Source organism: Odontomachus brunneus, unplaced genomic scaffold, assembly GCF_010583005.1.
Source record: "Odontomachus brunneus isolate Ranch 3 - 2012 unplaced genomic scaffold, Obru_v1 Obru_scaffold_066, whole genome shotgun sequence".
NCBI lineage: Eukaryota > Metazoa > Arthropoda > Insecta > Hymenoptera > Formicidae > Odontomachus > Odontomachus brunneus.
This window is the reverse complement of record NW_022639516.1, coordinates 1,281,195-1,301,012: the sequence shown is the minus strand read 5'-3', so window position 1 is coordinate 1,301,012 and position 19,818 is coordinate 1,281,195. Positions and strand designations below refer to the sequence as shown.

General features: G+C 36.9%; 1 protein-coding gene across 3 annotated transcripts; it reads right to left on the bottom strand.

The window, feature by feature from the left end:
* Window positions 1–6,372: 6,372 nt before the first annotated feature.
* Window positions 6,373–12,414, bottom strand: LOC116846686 (dnaJ homolog subfamily C member 7). Of its 3 annotated transcripts, none has more exons than XR_004378558.1 (12): window positions 11,984–12,272; window positions 11,335–11,423; window positions 11,098–11,222; window positions 10,828–11,025; window positions 10,637–10,755; window positions 10,400–10,553; window positions 9,990–10,154; window positions 8,935–9,100; window positions 8,485–8,631; window positions 8,239–8,388; window positions 7,956–8,123; window positions 6,373–7,004 (listed from the first exon to the last, which is right to left on the bottom strand). XR_004378558.1 is itself a non-coding variant. In XM_032820853.1 (12 exons), exons 2-12 carry the CDS (start codon window positions 12,076–12,078, stop codon window positions 8,023–8,025), a joined length of 1,509 nt encoding a protein of 502 aa, XP_032676744.1. In that variant the 5' UTR covers window positions 12,079–12,082; window positions 12,279–12,414; the 3' UTR covers window positions 6,373–8,022. The 3 variants fall into 3 exon arrangements, 2 of the variants coding, with proteins under 2 accessions (XP_032676744.1, XP_032676743.1); XM_032820853.1 differs by adding an exon at window positions 12,279–12,414 and having other exon boundaries at window positions 6,373–8,123; window positions 11,984–12,082; XM_032820852.1 differs by having other exon boundaries at window positions 6,373–8,123.
* Between the last annotated feature and the right edge of the window lie 7,404 nt (window positions 12,415–19,818).

Sequence of the window (19,818 nt, the reverse complement as noted above, 5' to 3'; positions counted from 1 at the left end):
TGAAATTTACTTGCCGTTTTATGTACGCATAAATAGTCCAGAAAAATTTCATGGAGATCACGACTAGAGATAATTGGTAACGAAAACTTTACAATTATTTTAGTTACATTTAAGAGACAAATATATTGTTATGCATTAATCATTAAATTTACATCATACAATAATGTGAGTTCTGTGTTATATTGATGTAACAAAAAATTTACTCAAAGTTACTCTTTTTACGTTACATTTTACATGACATTAATTTTAGCAAATTTTGACCATTTCTTTCGTATTTCTACTCTGCCATTTTATGTAATAAATATGAATACCATATGAAAGATAACTCATTAAAGATGTAAGCTTTACAAATCAGCTAATAAAGTTACTGTCAATTTTATATACATCTGTCTATCTCAAGAGATTAATCAATAATTTAAAACCGAACTAAATTTATTAACTATCTGAAGTTCAACACAATTATAGCACAAAATATTCACTGTTAGATAAAAAGATCCTGTTATTATCATATTGTTTGTCTTTAAGATTTATATCCAAAAATATAAAACTGATAGTTTGCATTATAAAGCAAAGCTAAGATTTCTCATTAGTTTGTAAATGAGATTAATGTCTACTTTAAACCAAACAAAAAATCTGATGTCTCGCACTCACCTGATTACACCATTAATATCAAATCTTTATCGAACGAATTCTTATATCACAGAAAGATAACTTTACGTCCATCGGGAGCGCGGCAATTTTCCCTATCCAATGGTGCTTATTTCAAGTCGCTACGACGTCTACAAGCAATGTTATTGACGATTATATTGATCCGCGTTTTAGATCATTCGGCGTCATCGCGGCAGTAGATGCGAGTAATCACATCACGACGCATGAATGGAATGTCTCTGGAGTCACCTTACGCTAAGTGAAAGTATGCGCAGCGCGACTCGCTAGCCCTCCCTACCCCCTCTCCTGCCTCCTACTCCCCCTTCCACTTTAAAGCGCGCGCGCGCGCACGTAGCCCTGCCTACCTTGCTCACTACAGTACGCAGTCGATCACATATTGTAGAACGCAGCATGAAATATAGCACGGCAAACAATATTCTGTATCTGTGTTGAAGTCAATCCTTGTAGAAATTTTTGTGTTAAATTTTTTACATGTTCGTGCATTAGTTTAACATTTTGTTATTTTGATTTTGATTCTTCCCCATATTGAGTTTATATTCACCATTTTTCAGTGTTAAAATAATGCGATTGATACGTAACATTCTTGATGACACTGATTTTGCATATAAAATGTATGGACAAGTTACATTGTTTGTTAATACATGTGCTAATTTATGCTAAATTAACGCAAAAATTAGAATAGATAAATTAAGATATGCGAAATATGTTAAATTTAACACAAAATTTTTTACAGTCAGTACATCGACGCTAGTGCCGACGTTACGAGCGCGAATTTCGAATCTAAATCTTATATCGATGCTGCGGCTTTGAACGCCTATATTTCATCAACAAAGCGACATGAAATAAAAAAAACACACGATCCCGCACACGTCCATGTCGCTCTTTTATTATCTATTTCGAAAACTCGAGTATTGTTTGACATTCTGAGAGAAAGCAGTGTAAAACTGATTTTAATAACGCAAGCAGCAAAATCGACGCAAGACATTCTCCTGGATCGAATAGAGGTTATAAAACACAGTTCGATTTATCGCGAAACGACTTACTCCGATTTTAGAAGATCATTGTGTAAATACGACTGCAGATTGTGAATGCGATCCATTGGACAATTCGTAGACAGTTGATATCCAATTCATCTGTATAAACAATATAGTATTAATATTATCATATATACTACTAAGTGCTTAATACATATTTCAAAATATCTAACAGATATCTTGTAATACCTGAAACAGAAACAGTCCGTGCTGCTACTGCCTTCGTCGAATTCTACAACATTTAGGTTATAAAACACGCAGATTGATTAATCACGCGATACAGGCGTTCTTATTGCCACTCCGCGATCACGCGAACTTTTCTTCGAAATTCCCGAAAACGCAACCCGCGTACTTGCTATTGTTGTACAATATTCACAAGCAAGATTACAAAAATTCTGCGCGTGTCTTTCCTCATTCTGATTTCGAAAGATTGCGGCATAAAATGATCGTTGCTTTTACCCACGCAAGTGTAAGGCCTGACGCGCCACCACTCGGCAGGATCAAACTTTACAATCCAATGAAGGTTCGATGGTAATTTAATCGACGCGTAATTCTATCTATCATGATCTTGCGACACTTTTTTCGACATTCCGAATAACACGCGACTCACACATATTTGCTAATTCAATGAAATGACCATGAACGAATTCGCGAAAATTATAATTATTTACTCGGGGATTCCAGAAAATCATGGCGTAAACACAATTGCTAATTGCGAATATAAACTGGACGTCTTATAACCTTCATATCAAATGATACGCGACTCGTCGGTATTAAAGATCTGTATATTAATATCATCAAACATGCTACTGAATATTTCGAAATGTCTAGTGAATCGTACCTTGCAAAAACTGCCGCAGGTAGACAAACACACTGCTGCTCCTCGCATCGAACTCTACGATAACATTTAGGTTATAATACACGCAGTTCGATTAATCACACGGCACATATCGATTGCCACTCTGCGATCACGCCGGCGAATCTTTCTACGGCATTCCGGATACACAATAGAGAGTTTTTGCAAACATATAGTATAGATACGGTAAACGCTAAAATGACGTCTCGAGTCAAAAGACCAAACTGCGCATGTGCATCGGTCACCTTAACGCTATTCAGATAACGTGCGAACGTTATTTCTGAAAAATAGCGTTCACGAGTAACGTCGACGTTATGGCTACCAAAATGAAATCTGAACGATTGAGATTCACAAGATGATCTCATATTTTTAAGAGAAATTATATCCAAAAATCCATATGAAAAGAATAAAAAACCTCCATCTTATTATAAAATACTGTTTTATCGTACGTCACCGTAGCATTCACCGTGCAAAAACTTTTTTGAAGTAGGCGATGTAAAAACGGAATACGGCATGAAGTCACGTGACTTCAGCGTTTACCGTATCTAAAATACGGAATTGCAAAAACTCCCTATTATATTTGTTAACATGACGATTAGTCTGTTCCTGCACTGCTGAACTGGTGCAATAAGTTAGAGTGAAACAAGTATATTTTTTCTCATTTTACATACAGGACCAGTTCAGCAATTCAGCTACAGAGAATAGCCCTAAAATGATCATGAGTGAATTTGCGAAAATCAAACATGCTACAAAATATTTCGAAGTGTGTGAATGAATCTGTAATAACTGAAGTAGGTACATCGACGCACTGCTGCTCTTCCCCGTTGAACTCTACGATCGAGTTTAGGTTATAGAGCATGTAGATTGATAAATCGCGATGTACGCATATTGATTGGCACTCCGCGATCACACAAAACTTTCTCCGAACGCGATCCACATATATTTGTTGTCACCATGCAATATTCACGAGCGAAAATTCCGTGCGCAACGTTAAAGTCGGTTTATGATGGCCGTAATCCGTTAACTTATGCCGGAACCGTAAAAAATTGACTAATTATAGTCGAATTATAGAAGAATAATCGATTGTGATTGGTCAATCTTTTACGGTTCCGGCATAAGTTAACGAATTATGGCCATCATAAATCGGCCTTTAGACTAGTGGCACACAAAAAAACTTAAGCAATAAAACGTAAGCAGTAAGCAAATTGACCAATCACAGCCATTGATTCTTCTTACAGTCCAAGAATCAACGACTGTGATTGGTCAATTTGCTTACTGCTTACGTTTTACTGCTTAAGTTTTTCTATGTGCCACGACCCTTACTCCGATTTCGAAAGATCGTCTGATCAACATGGCCGCTGATTAGGAACGGAAGCGACACCACACTTCCAGATCAGACACTACAATCGAATCGAATTTTATTTGATTATCGATGATAATGGCTACGTTCAGCAGGAAGCTGCTTTGCAACTGTTATAAAATTCATCAATCTGATTGGAGTATGCTCTTAATTTTGGTTGAATCCAAGAACATGTACCAATCAGATTCACAAATTTTACAACAGTTGCAAAGTATCTTTCTCTGCTGAACGCAGCCAATGAATAGGCAATCGAACTACGCGTCATCGCTCTTTTCATTCAGTCTCGAATGTAATTTTGTCAACACTATATGTAATCACTTTGTATCTAATTAATTTGTTAACTCATTACTATATATAATCCTAATTTCTAGAACGACTCGAATAATTATAATTGAAAACTAATACGAGCCGTCATGTACACATATTTCTGAATTTTAATATCGTATATTGTAATGTTTTATATGGCGACAATTTTGATTACCTTATTCTGCAAAACCTTATTCTTTTATAAAGAGCTACTCACTATTCGTTCCTGATTTATATTGATTTATCACCTTTCAAATAACGTCTTGAATCGCAAAATGTATCGATGCAAGCGACTTATCCGCATTTATATATTTGACGCCGTGCAATCTTATTTTTACATGTCAAAAACAAAGATATTTACTAAGCAAAAATGTTCTTTTTTTATTCATGTACGTATGCGCCAGGTCATCGATGTTATTAACGATGAGATCTTGGGAAAGAGATATAAAAAGCAAGGATATCTCTTCTTTTCCCTCGCGATCGTCTGAAAACCGACGCAATCAAACCTTAATCGCTTCTTTTTATCTACGAAAACCTTGATAAAGCCGACACCTTCGCAAATTTCATTCGCGCTACAAGAGCGGGGGTGAATTTCGGGCCCGTATCGCCCGAGCTGACGGAGAAGAGAGTGGCGCGACCAGTTGCGACCAGGGGATGGAGACTGGAATGGGGTAGAGCGTATGGTAATGGCGCGTAATACGATCTGATTGCATTTATGATGAATGGGGGTCGCGGTGTGGCGGTGGGACGCGTGGGAAGGGGGACACGGGGCGACGCGTGTCGAGTCGGGCGGTCGGAAATTCTGCTTGCGGTTTAATGACAGTGCCAACGCTCGCTCGCTCTCGTTCGATTCTCGACCCCTCGCTCGCGCGTTCGTTCATCCCCATCCTGCAACCGCCGAGCCGCACATCACCCTCGGGCTCTCAACGCGCGTCGAGCTGCTCGCACGCGCGAACGAACGATGCATGCATGCATGCACGCACGCACGCACGCACGCACACACGCACACACGCACACACACGCACGCACGCACGTATGCACGCACGACCGAGCTCTCGGACCATGTTTGCCTTAATTTGTGCGACGAGTCGAACGCACGAGCAAACGCAGTTTTCGCGATTCGGAGGGTAGCCCGTGTCTTCGAACACAGGAGTGGAATCGGGAGAATTTACTTTCCCAAAATAAACGGAAATTAAACGACTGAATACAAATTCAATACAAAGTTTTGTTATGTGCGGAATGAGGCAATAATTATTACCATCTTGAATATCTTCGATGCAAAAAGCGATGATCATTCCCAGACAGCATAAGATCTCCTGAGAACGAAGAAATGTTCTCAGGACTTCCTCAGGATGTACTTTGGATGTCCCCTGGACATCTGTGCTGTTAGGGTTAGATCTTCGATGTCATTTCGGAGAATAAAGTATAATCATCATAAGACACTTTTTTCCAAGTAGACTACTTCAAAAATCTGAAGACTATCTTTGTTTTTTGCTTCAAAGATATTTAAGGTAGCAATAGTTAGTGTACATAAAATGTCACACTGTACATAAAATTTTATCGAGAATATTGAATTTGTATGCAATCGTTTAATTTCCTCACTCTTCATAGAAAATGCTATATACATGCATGTGATTTTCGCAGTTTAAAGACTGATTTCCCATAACGGATTTTCCGATTAATTTCAAGCCGATCTTGAAGCACTTCGGCGAGGACTTTATCGCGCTTACGGGCGGTTTAAAGATTTCTTCCCTCTTGCCACTGATTCACTTTTAGACGCAACGATGCGTGCCTCCGATAACGATTTTACGAGCTTCATGTGTCCGAGGACATACGGCGATATGGGATCGTAAGCCCCATATCGTGCATTCGGATCTGGGTCCCATCGTTCGACCGCGAATTCACAATGTCACAGAGCAATATCGAGATATCGTGACGAATCACCAACCTTGCCAAGGAAATTTTTCTCCCCCGACTAACCAGTATGAGTAATGACCTCAGTCTTATTTATCGCGGATTTGCGGTTGCTAAGAAGAGCAAGGACGCATAAACGTGATAGTGTCAATGCAATAGCCAAATTCCAAGTAAAATTTAACTGCACTATAATGAAACTCCCGGATATTGGTAGGAACGATTAGCTACATCAGTTTACTGCTAAACTAATTTTAATAATGATAAATTACTGATACATAACGAATGTGTTACGAGGAACTGAGTTTTCTACTGCCCAAAAACAACATCCACCTTTGCAAAGTCAAATGCAGGTTCCTCTAGAATTATTCCATCGGATCGAATGTACATGGACAAGTAGCTGTGCACGAGCGCGCGCACATATACAAATATACGAGGAACTAGAGTTTCCCGGTGTCCCCAGAGAGTGATTGAGTGGATTGCCTTGACGCTCGGAACTTTCCACGCCTGAGAGTCACCTTCAAACTTCCCTCTTGGCTTTCCCTCTCCTCTTCTATCACCACGAAGCGGCCGGTGTCTCTTCGTTTCGTCTCTTCTATTCTTTTCCTCTTTCTGCTTCACCTTTGTCTTTCTACACGTTCACTCCCGACAAGGAGGAACGAGCGCTCTCAGACAGGAAGATAAGTGACCGTCGAAATTACTCGGTTCCGGCAAGAAGCTACCACGTGGTCGTAGAAAGAAGTGTCGTCGGTGTATTTCACTGTCACATCGCTGCACCTCGACTACCTGTGAGAGTGCGGCACACCGTTCCGCGCCCAATGGGTATCCAGTTTCCTTTCTTCTAAATGTTGGTTAATATATTAACAATCTGTATAATTACATAAATAAAAAAAGAGTTATATTAGAATTTATATATTTGTAGAAAGATTTGTGGAATGAATACATTGCGCACGCGCGCGCGCGGATTCTAGATCTACGGGAATATGTTCTTAGAATCATTATGAATAATTTGAGAAAACACGTATCAAGCGAACTTCATCGCAAGACAAATATTCAAGGATTGCTACAATTCATGACATTTTAGTCAATTATTTTTATAATTATGCACACACGTGTGTCTTTCTTATTGAGATACATAGAAATAGATCTAAACCTAGAAAAGTCAATATTAAATGATACTGACTTTGTTTGGAGCCACAAACGTTCTCATATGAACAATATATGAAATATACTGCATCGCAGTAGCGAAAAAAAATCATGTTTTCAATTTTTTTAATAAATTTTTAAATACTAGCACTTCCAGAGAAAATATCAAAATAAGTAAAAAAGTCAAGATTTTCATTTCATATCTTTAAAATGTATATAATAAGAGAATAATTGTACAATATTTTAATCTTGCATGTCTGTTGAAATCTAAAAGAGATTTATCAAGAATGTTTTAATCTATATGATCAAATAGATTAAAACGTTCATCTATTCATAAAAGTTTCATCAAGTACAAGTGTTTCAGGCCTCCAAATTGCACTTTGGAATTAATCCCAATATCTTGATTTAATCAAACCATTAAATAAAAAATTTACTTTATATCTTAATTCAATAAAATCCTAAATTTCCTATTTACAATTACATGATCATTATGCTTAAATAAATGTACACTGAAGCAGCTACGATGAATAGCTTCATAATTGAATTTATGAGGATATTACTTGTCATCGTAAGAACTTAAAAAAAAGTTTCAGACATTCTTTACAAAACAGGATAATATATATATATATATATACATACATATATATATATATATATATATATATATACATACATATATATATATATATATAGCTAGGTACACTGTGACACATTGTCTCATGATTCTCTTTGGAAATGTCTTAACCAAACTGGAAAGAGAAACCATCCGGAAAACCATCCCCTTGGAACTGGAAATTTCCTTGTTGAAAGAAAGTGTGGAACATAGCATTAGGATCTATATCTGAAAAAAAAAAAATATTAACAATAATAAAGAGAAACACACACACATACGCACACGCACACACAAAAGCATATATATCTTAGTTACATTGGCATGCATAAAAAGTTGTACCAACCTTGGAAACCTTCATTATCATCTATATCATGGCCACGGTCATAACGAGATCGTTTTTTGGGATCCGAGAGAATACCATAAGCTTCTCCGACTTCCTTAAACTTCTTTTCCTGCTCTTTTTTCTCTCCTTCAGTTGCATTAGCATGGCGATCTATAAAATAGATATAACATAATATTATGAAATATAACGAAAAATACATGCAATTATTTATAAACCAACAAGTTACTAGAAGTATTTGTTTTTTACCTGGATGATGAACCATGGCACGTTTCCTATACGCCTTCTTGATATCATCGGTAGACGCATTTTTGTCAATGCCTAAAATTTTGTAGTAATCTTTTCTCTTAGATTTCTTCAGCGCTAACTTCGCTTCTGCAAGTAATCGTTTGTTTTCTACAAAAATATTTAAAATTAATAGTTTTGCATGTTAATAGCGGTTATCTAACGTTCTCTAATAGCATGTTCTGGGTTATTCAGCCTACGTTTATTGGTCGAACAAGTACTTATAAGCTTTATAAGTTGGCTTTATAAGTATTGGTTAGTAGAAACTTATGATGTCATTAATTGCTCTCGGAGTGATTAACCCAGAGCCAGTCCAACACGCTATAATATTCTATATTGTCACGTTTATTAAGATAAATAAAACAAAGTAGATAAAGAAGGTAACAAATGATAAGAAGGAAATTAAATTTGTACCACGACTCTTATCGATTTTACACGCTTGTTCAAGATCTCGAACAGCCTCTTCGTATTCTTTGAGCTCCATATAAGATGCTGCACGTCTGAGAAGAGCTTTCAAGTAGTTTTCATCAAGTTTTAAAGCCTCGGTACATTCCGTTACGGATTCCTTTAATCGCCCTAACTGAGAACGTTAATGTTAAATTACTTGTTCCTTTTTCCACGTATGAATAATAATATTCTTGTTTTTAAAGACATATTTATAAATATTTATAAATATATTTATAAATATATTTATAAATATTCGATTGAATTAAAATTATATTTTATCAATAACAACTATTTATAACAAAAAACAATAATAACAATTTTTTTTTGCGTTTGCATGAGAAAAACTACTAAGTTGCTAGCAAGCTAGAAAGATCACTATAAAGATCGCTACAAATTACTATTAATAATGCCAAATACGCATTAAGTTCAAATAAAAAAGTTACTTAGTAAATAAGTAAATATCACTTTTTATTTTAATTTAGTAAATAATATTTTTTTAAATCAACTAAAGAAATTAAATGGAAAGTAGAGTAATTATTCGTGACTCAATTTAACGATTCTAATCTATAATAGCTATTATATACAGAGTGTCTGACTTGTACCGTACCAGAGCTATTATATAGCTATAATAGGTCAGGGTGAATAATGGAATGATATCTTTTTTTAAACAACCACATGAAATTTTGAGATATTAACAACGAAAGATTTCTACCGAGTGGCAGCCCACTGGCCAATAAGCACACGCGCTGCGATGAGACGAACGCTGTACACGCTGTAGCATCGGCATGACAGACTAGCCGGTCCTGACTAGCTCGGTAGAAATCTTTCGTTGTTAATGTCTCAAAATTTCATGTGGTTGTTTAAAAAAAGATACCCATTCCATTACTCATCCTGACCTATTCTAGCTATATATTAGCTCTGGTACGGTACGAGTCAGACACCCTGTATACAAATAATTTTGAGACATTTCTCGAAAATAAGTGTATACATATGTATATATACTTATAATGTATAAGGCGTACCTTAGCTGCCACTGTTGCTTTGTTAAAATGCAATTTAGCATTGGTCATAATATTTTGTGGATCAATAGCTAAGGCTTCATTATAAATATTATATGCCTCTTGATATTGTCTCATTTTAAATGCTGCATTGCCTTCTTCTTTCTTTTTTCTCAGACACTTTGCTCGCTAAAATAGCAAAAAATATGCGAAATGTTAATATTTCATATCATACCTTTACATGGGAGTATCGAGCCTCGAGCGTTAAAGCGGTAGTCAATAAACGTGCCACTTTTCGCAAGAACTACAAGTATACTTCTGGGACCTGATACGTGATTGGCTAACGCTTTAACGCTCGACGCTGGAACGTTCCCATGTATTGGCACCTTTAAAGTTATATATTACGAAAATTTTTTATTTTTTATATTACCTACTTTATATATATCTAATGCTTTGTCGTGATCTGGCGCGAGTCGTAGTACTTGTTGGAAATGAGCAAAGGCCTTATCGACATTATCTTGGAAATACAAACACATTCCACGGATATATATCGCGTCAGCATTGTTCTTATCGATGTGTAAAGTATCACTGAGATAAAATAAAAATGAGATACATATTTATATATGTACATTACATGCAATGTGTATACTTGCAATGATAGATCAACGTACTTTGCAATCTCCTGAGCTTCTTGGTACCTGCCTAAGAAAGCTAAACATTCTGCTTTGGTTAGTTTAAAACGTGTGCAAGAGGTGCTTACATCACAACAGCGGTCCATACAATATACGACCTATAAAGATAAAATGCAGTGATATATAATATAATATCGTTGAAGAAAACGTTATCATAACATATCATTTACTTTGCGATAATCCTTGGCATTGTATGCAATGTTAGCATCCTCGAGATATTTTTTTACATATGCTAAATCTTTTTGTTCTGCAGCCATTGTGTTGTTCAGGATAGCTGCAGGATCTAATTCTAGCAGCTTTTGCAACATAGTCTCAGCTTCCACAATGTCACCCAAAATCAAGCAACATTTGATCACCCTTACATATCCCTGAAAATTGAATATAAAAGATATGAGTTAATCGACTTTCTCATCAATAGCCATAAAAAATAATAAATGTACCTTGGCAAACTTCGGTTCCAGTTGAATACATTTCTTAGCATCTACTAATGCATCTCTGTATTGTTTGAGCATCATATAACATGCAGCTCTATTTCCATAGTAACGTGATATATCAGGGCACAATGCTAAAATATTTCTTATTTGTTATAATCACTCTTATAATCATCAAGTTTTCTTAATGTTTAAGTAGATAATACATAATACACTTATGTATGTGTAACAATATAAAATACTTACCAAGAACTTCATCATATACAACCAATGCCTTCTTGTATTGTTTTTGGGAGTAATACTGATTAGCAGTTTCCTTTTTTGATTCCGCTATTCTATAATGCATACAGATAAAGTAATTACAATAGCATATTATGATAATCAAAATATATTACAACATAATATAAAACTAGCACTGTCAGAGACAATATTGGCTGCATTCGTTTTGCAGCTTATAGTGCGTGTAAGCATCATTTGTCCTTGTTTAGTATTTGATAGAAAAAGATGAAATGATGCTCAGAGCATTGTAAGCACCAAAACGAACACAGCCATTGAAAAGTGTATTGAAAAATATCCAAACCAAGATTCTCTTCGTACAATGAAGATGACTAATTCTAAAAATAAGCCATTGAATTGATATTGCCAACAGAATCTTGTTATATTTAGCATTATTAATCACGAACCTTGATATCATTTATATAATGAATTTGAAGGTTGATATGAGAGGATTAACAAACATAGTAAGATATCAATCCTTTTATTATACATATAGAAAGAATTCCTATGAAAGTAATGACTTATGCAACAAGATGCTTAATATAATCAAACTTTCAATCACATTTGTCATAAGTACAAAACATAATTATTGCGATAAACTTCCTAATGGTCAACGTACTTTTTAATATCCTCAAGCGTTGTCGCAGTGTTCTCTTCCACCGTAGAGTTAGAAGCAACGTTGGGAGTTGGATCAGGCGACGCCATGGCTTCCATGTTTCTTGAGATCAAAGACAAAAACGTATAACGAACCAAATGTAACGCACCGTATACCTACAGGACTCTTGTATTTCAATTGATGTTCATGAGAAAATAGTGCATGAAGCGATGTATAAAACAGCGTGGACCGTATACCGAATGATGACGCAAAGTCAAACGTGCTCGCTCGCAATGATTCCTCTCACAAACATACTTACCAACTTTTTAGTTTCCTGAGATACACCCGTAGACAAAATATAGTTGTCTCACTTTAAAGCCAGCGGCACACGGTGCTTGTTTCGTGCTAGATTGCTTGCTGGATGGAAATACTCTGTTTTGATTGGTATATTTCCATCCATCTTCAGAAATGCACCAATCAGCAAGCAATCCAACTCCAGCTTAAGTCCCGATCTACAATAGGTATAGTAAGCTTTAAGCCTTAAAAAATTGACCAATTACAGTGGAATTATAGAGAAATAATCAATTGTGATTGGGTAATTTCTTACGGTTTAAAGCTTACTACACCTATTGTAGATCGGGACTTAAGCCAGAGGCACACGCTGTGCTGCGTTCCAAAATTCTACTCGGTGAGTAAAGTAGCATTTAATTGACCAATAAGAACTAGAATTTCTTTATCATGATTGGTCAATTAAATATACCTACCCACCGAGTAGAATTTTGGAACGCAGCCTTGCTTGTTTTGTACTGGATTACTTACTAGGCTGCATTCAAAAACTTTAAGGTGCCAATTTATGGGAGCGTTCCAGCGTCGAGCGTTAAAGCGTTAGCCAATCAACGTATCAGGTCTCAGAAGTATACTTGTAGTTCTTGCGGAAAGTAATACGTTGATTGGCTAACGCTTTAACGCTCGACGCTGGAACACTCCCATGAATTGGGAACCTTAAAGGAACGTCTACATTGGAAGTAAATAGCAAGAAGTAGGAAGTAAAAGTAAGAAATTGACCAACCACAGTCGAATGTGAGAAGAATAATCAACTATGATTGGTCAATTTTTTATTCTTACTTCTTACTTCCAATGTAGACGTCCCTTAACTCGACGGGTAGAGAATATTTAATTATCCAATCATGATAAAGAAATCCTAGTTATCTTTGCTTTAATTTTTGCTTAATTAAATACTAATCTACCTGTCGAATAGAGTTTTGGAACTCAACCCTGGATGGAAATTTCTATTTTGATTGGTACATTTCCATCCATCTTTAGAAATGGATAGAACCTATCAGAACAGAGTATTCTCATTCAGCATGCAACCAGCACGAAACAAACATGGCTGCGTTTCAAAATTCTATTCGGTGGGTAGAGTATATTTAATAGACCAATCATGATAAAGATATTCTAGTTATCATTATTCTTATTGGTCAATTAAATACTACTCTACCCGTCAAATAAAGTTTTGGAACGCAGCTCATCGGGTGCTTTCCAGCTACGTACATTGGCTTGATTTACATCGTGCACTTGATACGCATATCAGGTACTATATTCGTATCAAATTCGTATTAAATATTTAATACGCACGAAGTTTGTTCTTTCCAGCTGAACTTCTTGCACTAGTTCAAGTAGTGTACACTGATGCGTTCTTTCTAGCAGAAGTGACATCAGGTTACTGTTCTTTTCGGTGCAGCAGAACTTAAGCTAGTGGCATACAGAAAAACTTAAGCAGTAAAACGAAACAGTAAGCAAATTGACCAATCACAGTCATTGATTCTTCTTACGATCCAAGAATCAATGATTGTGATTAGTCAATTTGTCTACTGCTTACGTCTTACTGTTTAAGTTTTTCTGTGTGCCACGGCCCTTAGTGCAACAGTTCACTGATCTGCTTGCACTGAGTCTGGAGCTAGTGCAATCAATAGGTTTGTCGAATTGTTTGTACTATTCACACTTTGGGCCATCACACACAAAATTACATAGACTCATATGCATAGCATAAGATCATATAGACCAATGAGGATTGAATATTAAGTCGCCATATTGATGATTGATACTTAATATTCGATGCTCATTGGTCCATACTATCTTATGCTATGCATATACGTCGATGTAATTTTGTGTGTGATGGCTTTTTTACCTAATGACCGTTACATACTAGTGCACCTCATACAATACAAATTTTCCAAAATACGTTCTGAAGACGCTTTTAGGAGGGAGGGATGTCATCAGAATATTTTTAGGACGTCCTTTGAAAATGTGAGCTGTCTGAAAATAGATAATATCCAGTAAGTTTATTCGCATTAATTAAACTTTTTACACTTTCATACTTAGTGCACATTAATTCTTTAGAGGTTCTAAAAATAACGTCATTAGTTCCGTTCGTGTTACGAGTGTAATTACACTTTTTACACTTGATCCCAAGCAAAAGTGAAAAGTGAAATCAGAATTGCATTTACACTCGTAACACGAACGGAAATCATAACACCATTTTTAGAACCTCTAAAGAATTAATGTGCACTAAGTGTAAAAGTGTAAAAAATTCAATTAATGTGTGAATAAACTTATTGGATATTAGCTATTTTCAGACAATTCACACTTTCAAAGGACGTCCTAAGAATATTCTGATGACGTCCCTCCGTCCTGAAAACGTCTTCAGAATGTATTTTTGAAAATATGTGTTGTTTGGAGTGCACTAGTGTACAACGGGCATAGATGTAAAAGTGTGAAAAGTACAATCAACTCGAACAAACCTAGTGCAGTGCAATGCAAGAGTAAAAGTTACTGTACTAGTGCAGTACTAAAGTAGTTCAGATGAAAATAACAGATCTATGAAGATGAAAGAAATGAATATTGCAGAAATTAAAAGGAATGAAAGTGGCAATATCCCAGATAGGTTCTGCGGGCAATTGAGATACATACATTAACACAAGTACAGTAAATTGTTTATCTGAAGAATTATTTGCAAGTAAGCGGACAAAATCAATAAAAAGAGAGAGGATAACGTTGGCAACGTTCAAAAGTCTGTAGGATCCATACATTCATTTTTGAAGATTAATATCATTGTTGGACGTTAGGAGATTATACAGAGTTAACCTGTCAATTTACATTTAAATTTACACTGTAAATTTACACTTCTGTACACTCTTCTAACGTCCAACAATTATAACCTTCAGAAATAAATTTATGGATCCTAGAGACTTTTGAACGTTGCCAACGTTATCCTCTCGGGTGTATATCAGTTGGACACGGGGCAATTGGACACAGTCCAATCACAAGTCGCTGTTCCAAGGACCCTACAAATGTCTCTAATTACACGGTGCTGTGATTGGCTGTGTCCAAATGCACCGTGTCCAAGTGCACCGCTCCCATCTTCTCTTTTTTTATGGATTTTGTCCGCTTACCTATTTGCATCTAAAATTATGTGTTGCGCCATGTTGTTTCCTGCACTATGGCGTTCTTTCCCATCCTATCTGGTATGTCTGAACCTATGAACTTTTGCTGTACTCGCCAGTTCCAGTTCCGAACCAGTGCAGTTCCAGTGCAGCACTAGTTCAGTTGAAAAGGACAAACTTACGATGTAAACACTGACGGATAAACTTGGTGCAAGCGTACCAAGTAAAAGTATCGTACTAAACTAATACGCGTATCAAATGATACAAATGACGATGTAAACGTAAGAACGAATGTTGGAAGGTACCTAACCTAATTACTAAAATTAGTAAAACCGGTGTTATCGGTAACCGTAGGTTTCTCTTAAATTATATTATATTAAAATGTCTTGGAGGTCTCCTCTTACTGGCTAGCCGGAAGCTCACGCGGACTATGAGGTTGTTGCTGGGGAAGAGAGGGTCATGGGAAGGGACGCTCAGGGGATACAAACTCGCTCTTGTAAAAATTGGATTCCGTTTTTAGTGGCGTCCTCTGAAACTGTCTCCGGATATGGGCGAACTAAACGGGTGACGTCATGCGAAGTGGGGATATGCGTCAATGAATATGAACTGGCGCGCATAGGCAGACGTTCTTGAAACTTTTTAGCGAGCAACTGCGAGCAACAGCGAGCAACAGCGAGCACTAATATAAAGCAATAAATATATATATTATCTTATTACTAATCATTGTAGAGTAGTAATAGTGTAGTAATAGTACTAAAACAATTAGCTAAATCGTAGAAGTAGCAACTAACCTACATATCTATACAATAGCATACAACACATACACACACATCCACACATATACACTCATCACACAACTGTATACGTGCCATACGTGCATAAGTTGCTTGCTATTACTCTCTATAACGTCTGTCTGTGCGTGCCATTCATACTTTCATTGGCGCGCATCCCCACTCCGCGTGACGTCACCCGTTTAGTTCGGCCACTTCCGGAGACAATCTCAGAGGGCGGTAGGTGTAAGTAGTGGCACTTACCAGACGGGAGTTATTACCCCCTGGGTACGCTGGAACCATATGGGCTGGGGCTTCCGGTTCCATGCGTCTCAATTAGGGAAGCGGGGTGAGGTGGTGTCCCCCCTTGTTGCAAGTCAGGTTAGGCAGGAGTGCGGAATAGTATTAAACCGGAGGAGATCCTGAACGGTAAGCGCTTCTCGGGTCCTCCCTGAGACTACGATCGAGGTAGGACACTCGAGGAGGTTTTAGTCGGTGCAAGTCCGACATAACCCCGATTTTATCCCAGTAAGATCGGGGTATGCGTAGGCATTTCCTCCCCGTTACAAAAAAAAAACAAAAAAAATAGTAAAAAAATAGTAAAAAAAAAAACAAAAAAAATAGTAAAATGTCTTGTAAAAATTGTTTAAATTGGAGAGAAAAAGAAACGAGCACATTTTTAGAATTATGTATTCCTTCTGTCGGTCAAAGCTATTTCAAGCAAATTACAATTTCAAATACCACCACTAGGAAGTAAACGACATGAATTAAATCCGTATTATATTTTTTCCTTAGTACGTTCGATGTAAACGCACCCGTATTAAAGTATTGGTGTGCATTAAATTTAATACGCGTACTAAAACCCATTCTACAATTGCGTGAACGTGGTTGTAAGTGGTTGTAAGTGATTACGACAACCAATCAGAATAAAGCAATCAGTGAATAAAACATTCGAATTGGTTGACTCTTACGTTCACGACTACGTTTACCCAATTGTAAAATGGGCTTAACGTTTCGACGATGTAAACCAGGCCACTGTGAATACAAACCCATGCAGCAGAATAGCAGAGCGCGGAACGAGAGCGGAAGCAATCATAAACGTTCCACAGTTTTCGCTCTTGATTGTTTCCGCTCGTGATTAGTTTCGCTATCGTTTCGCGCTCCGCTATTTCGTTAGGCTGCGTTCAGATTCCCCATCCGGGTGTATTCTATTATTAGAAGTGCTATAGTATATGTAACATATATTATAGTATTTCTAGTAATAAAGTGCACCCGGATGAGGAATCTGAACGCACCCCTGCATAGGTTTTTTTTGCGTATACGTAATTTTCATCGCGCAGCTATTTTATGGTATGATTAAACCTGCGCAGTAAAACTTATGTATACGCAACTATTTCAAGAGTAAGAGTCCTGGTTCTCGAAAATATATCGCATACGACATTTAATGAAAAGCTATAGCTCATGTTACGTATACTATAGCTCTCCACTAATGGCTCCTGCACAAGAGCGCGGTAATGCTTGCCGCGCGACGGAAGTCCGCGCGACAGCCAATCAATATGTTGTTTTTCCGTAAGAGCTAAAAAGTTATTACGGAAAGCAGAATATTGATTGGCTGTTGCGTGAACTTCCGCCGCGCGGCAAGCATTAGCGCGTCCTGTGTGCAGGGGCCATTACGTATATGCAACTAGTTAGAAAATCGATCCCCAGATCTATAACCCCTTATCCACAACTTTGCTTTAATTCTCAAGCCGTAAGAAATTGACCAACCACAGTTGATTATTTTTAAAATAATCGACTGTGATGGTCAATTTACTACGGCTTAAAGATTAAAGCAAGGTTGTGGATAAGGGGTAAGTCCCGATCTACAATAGATGTAGTAAGCTTTAAACCGTAAGAAATTAACCAATCACAATTAATTCCTCTATAATTCCACTGTGATTGGTCAATTTCTTAAGGTTTAAAGCTTACTACACCTATTGTAGATCGGGACTAAATTAGCCTTTACTCTACCTTGAAAATGCAAATTTATATCGAATAAATCGCTGCGATTGAAGATCACGTGGTCATTCGCTGTTCACTAGCGAATAATCGCTGTTCGCTGAAATTTTTAACTTTTAACGAATATTCGCTAAGATAATCACTGTTGACATCTCAACAACATCTATAGGTTCTCTAATGTAATAATTCTTAAATATATTTGCTCCAACTATAAATATTAAATGTTCAAATTGACTTGCAGCATGCATATATAATTATGAAATCTTAAGTCTTCTAGAAGAAGTTTAGGTAGCACAGCATGAAAAAATCCATGCCCTTTTCTATCTTGAAAAATAGGTGCTACCCAATGTTTCTTTCTCAAATATCTTCTTTTCTTATATAAAAGTATAGCCATAACTGCAGTTGCTTTCTTTTTTCGGATATGTTCATAATAATTCATTATTTAATAATATTTGGTTATACAAAGTAATCAAATGAATAATTGAAATAATTTTCTTCCGTGTTGTTAACACACTATATATGAAGCTATTCGCGACGAATTATTCGTTATTTCGTGGCGAATTATTCGCTACTCGTTACAAATCATTCACAGCGAAAAATTCGCTGCATGAAAAGGCATCCTGATGAGTCTCGCACACTAGGACTCGATTCTTGAGCGAATGCGAATGAGATACGCATGCGAAATGTATAGTTCACATTACGTATACTGTAAATTTTCGACGAGATGGACGACGAGCAATGAGCGATATCCAATGAGAGCTCTCATTTTTACTTGAAGCTCTCATTGGATATCGCCCATTGCTACTCGCGTCCAGTGTGCGAGAGCTATAATTTGGGCTATATCCCAATATTCACTTCCAGTACTGAAAATCTATAGTTAATGTATAGTTCTTTTTTTCTTTCGCTAAAAAACACATGAATTTATGGGTACTTTTTAATTGCTTAACACATCTTGACACATATGTATACTTGAGGTTTAAAAGGTTTGTGCACCGATTTTTTGTAGATTTCGGAACGCGTCCCAACTTCAGGAGTAGAGATGCCCGATTCTGAATCGATTCGATTCTTTCACTAAAAACAGGCTTATTCGTGTTGTTTGCACTCTTCGCACTTTTCGTATTTAAAACCAGACAAAAGTATATTGGAATATTTGGAAGAAACAAAAGTGAGACAACCAACTCGATTGTTTCTTTCAAGCATCTGATTAGGCGTCCATTTCTTTTTAAAAGCGAAAAGTATGAAACATGCAAGCAGCACGAACAACCCTTTTTCCCTAAATTTGTTAGGGAAAGAATCGAATCGATTAAGAATCGGGCATCTCTATTCAGGAGAGAGACAACCACTGCTTGACACGCCAGCGCCGCCACTAAAGCTGGTGGCACATAGAAAACTTAAGCAGTAAAACGTAAGCAGTAAACAAATTGACCAATCACAGTCATTGATTCTTCTTACGGTCCAAGAATCAACGACTGTGATTGGTCAATTTACTTACTGCTTACGTCTTACTGCTTAAGTTTTTCTGTGTGCCACGGCCCTTATTATGAGAGCAGAAGGATGGCATATACGGTATATGACATCCTTCTCTTGTAATAAGTGGCGGCGCTGGCGTGTCAAGCAGTGGTTGTCTCTCCCCTGAAGTTGGGACGCG

Bases quoted from the DNA above. Each gene is read 5' to 3' on its own strand.
- LOC116846686 (XM_032820853.1), bottom strand. From the start codon at position 12,078: ATGGAAGCCATGGCGTCGCCTGATCCAACTCCCAACGTTGCTTCTAAC. The intron at 11,026-11,097 runs GTACATTTATTA...TTCAATTTTCAG, and splicing joins TGGAACCGAAGTTTGCCAAG to GGATATGTAAGGGTGATCAA. The intron at 10,756-10,827 runs GTAAATGATATG...TTATCTTTATAG, and splicing joins ATGCCAAGGATTATCGCAAA to GTCGTATATTGTATGGACCG.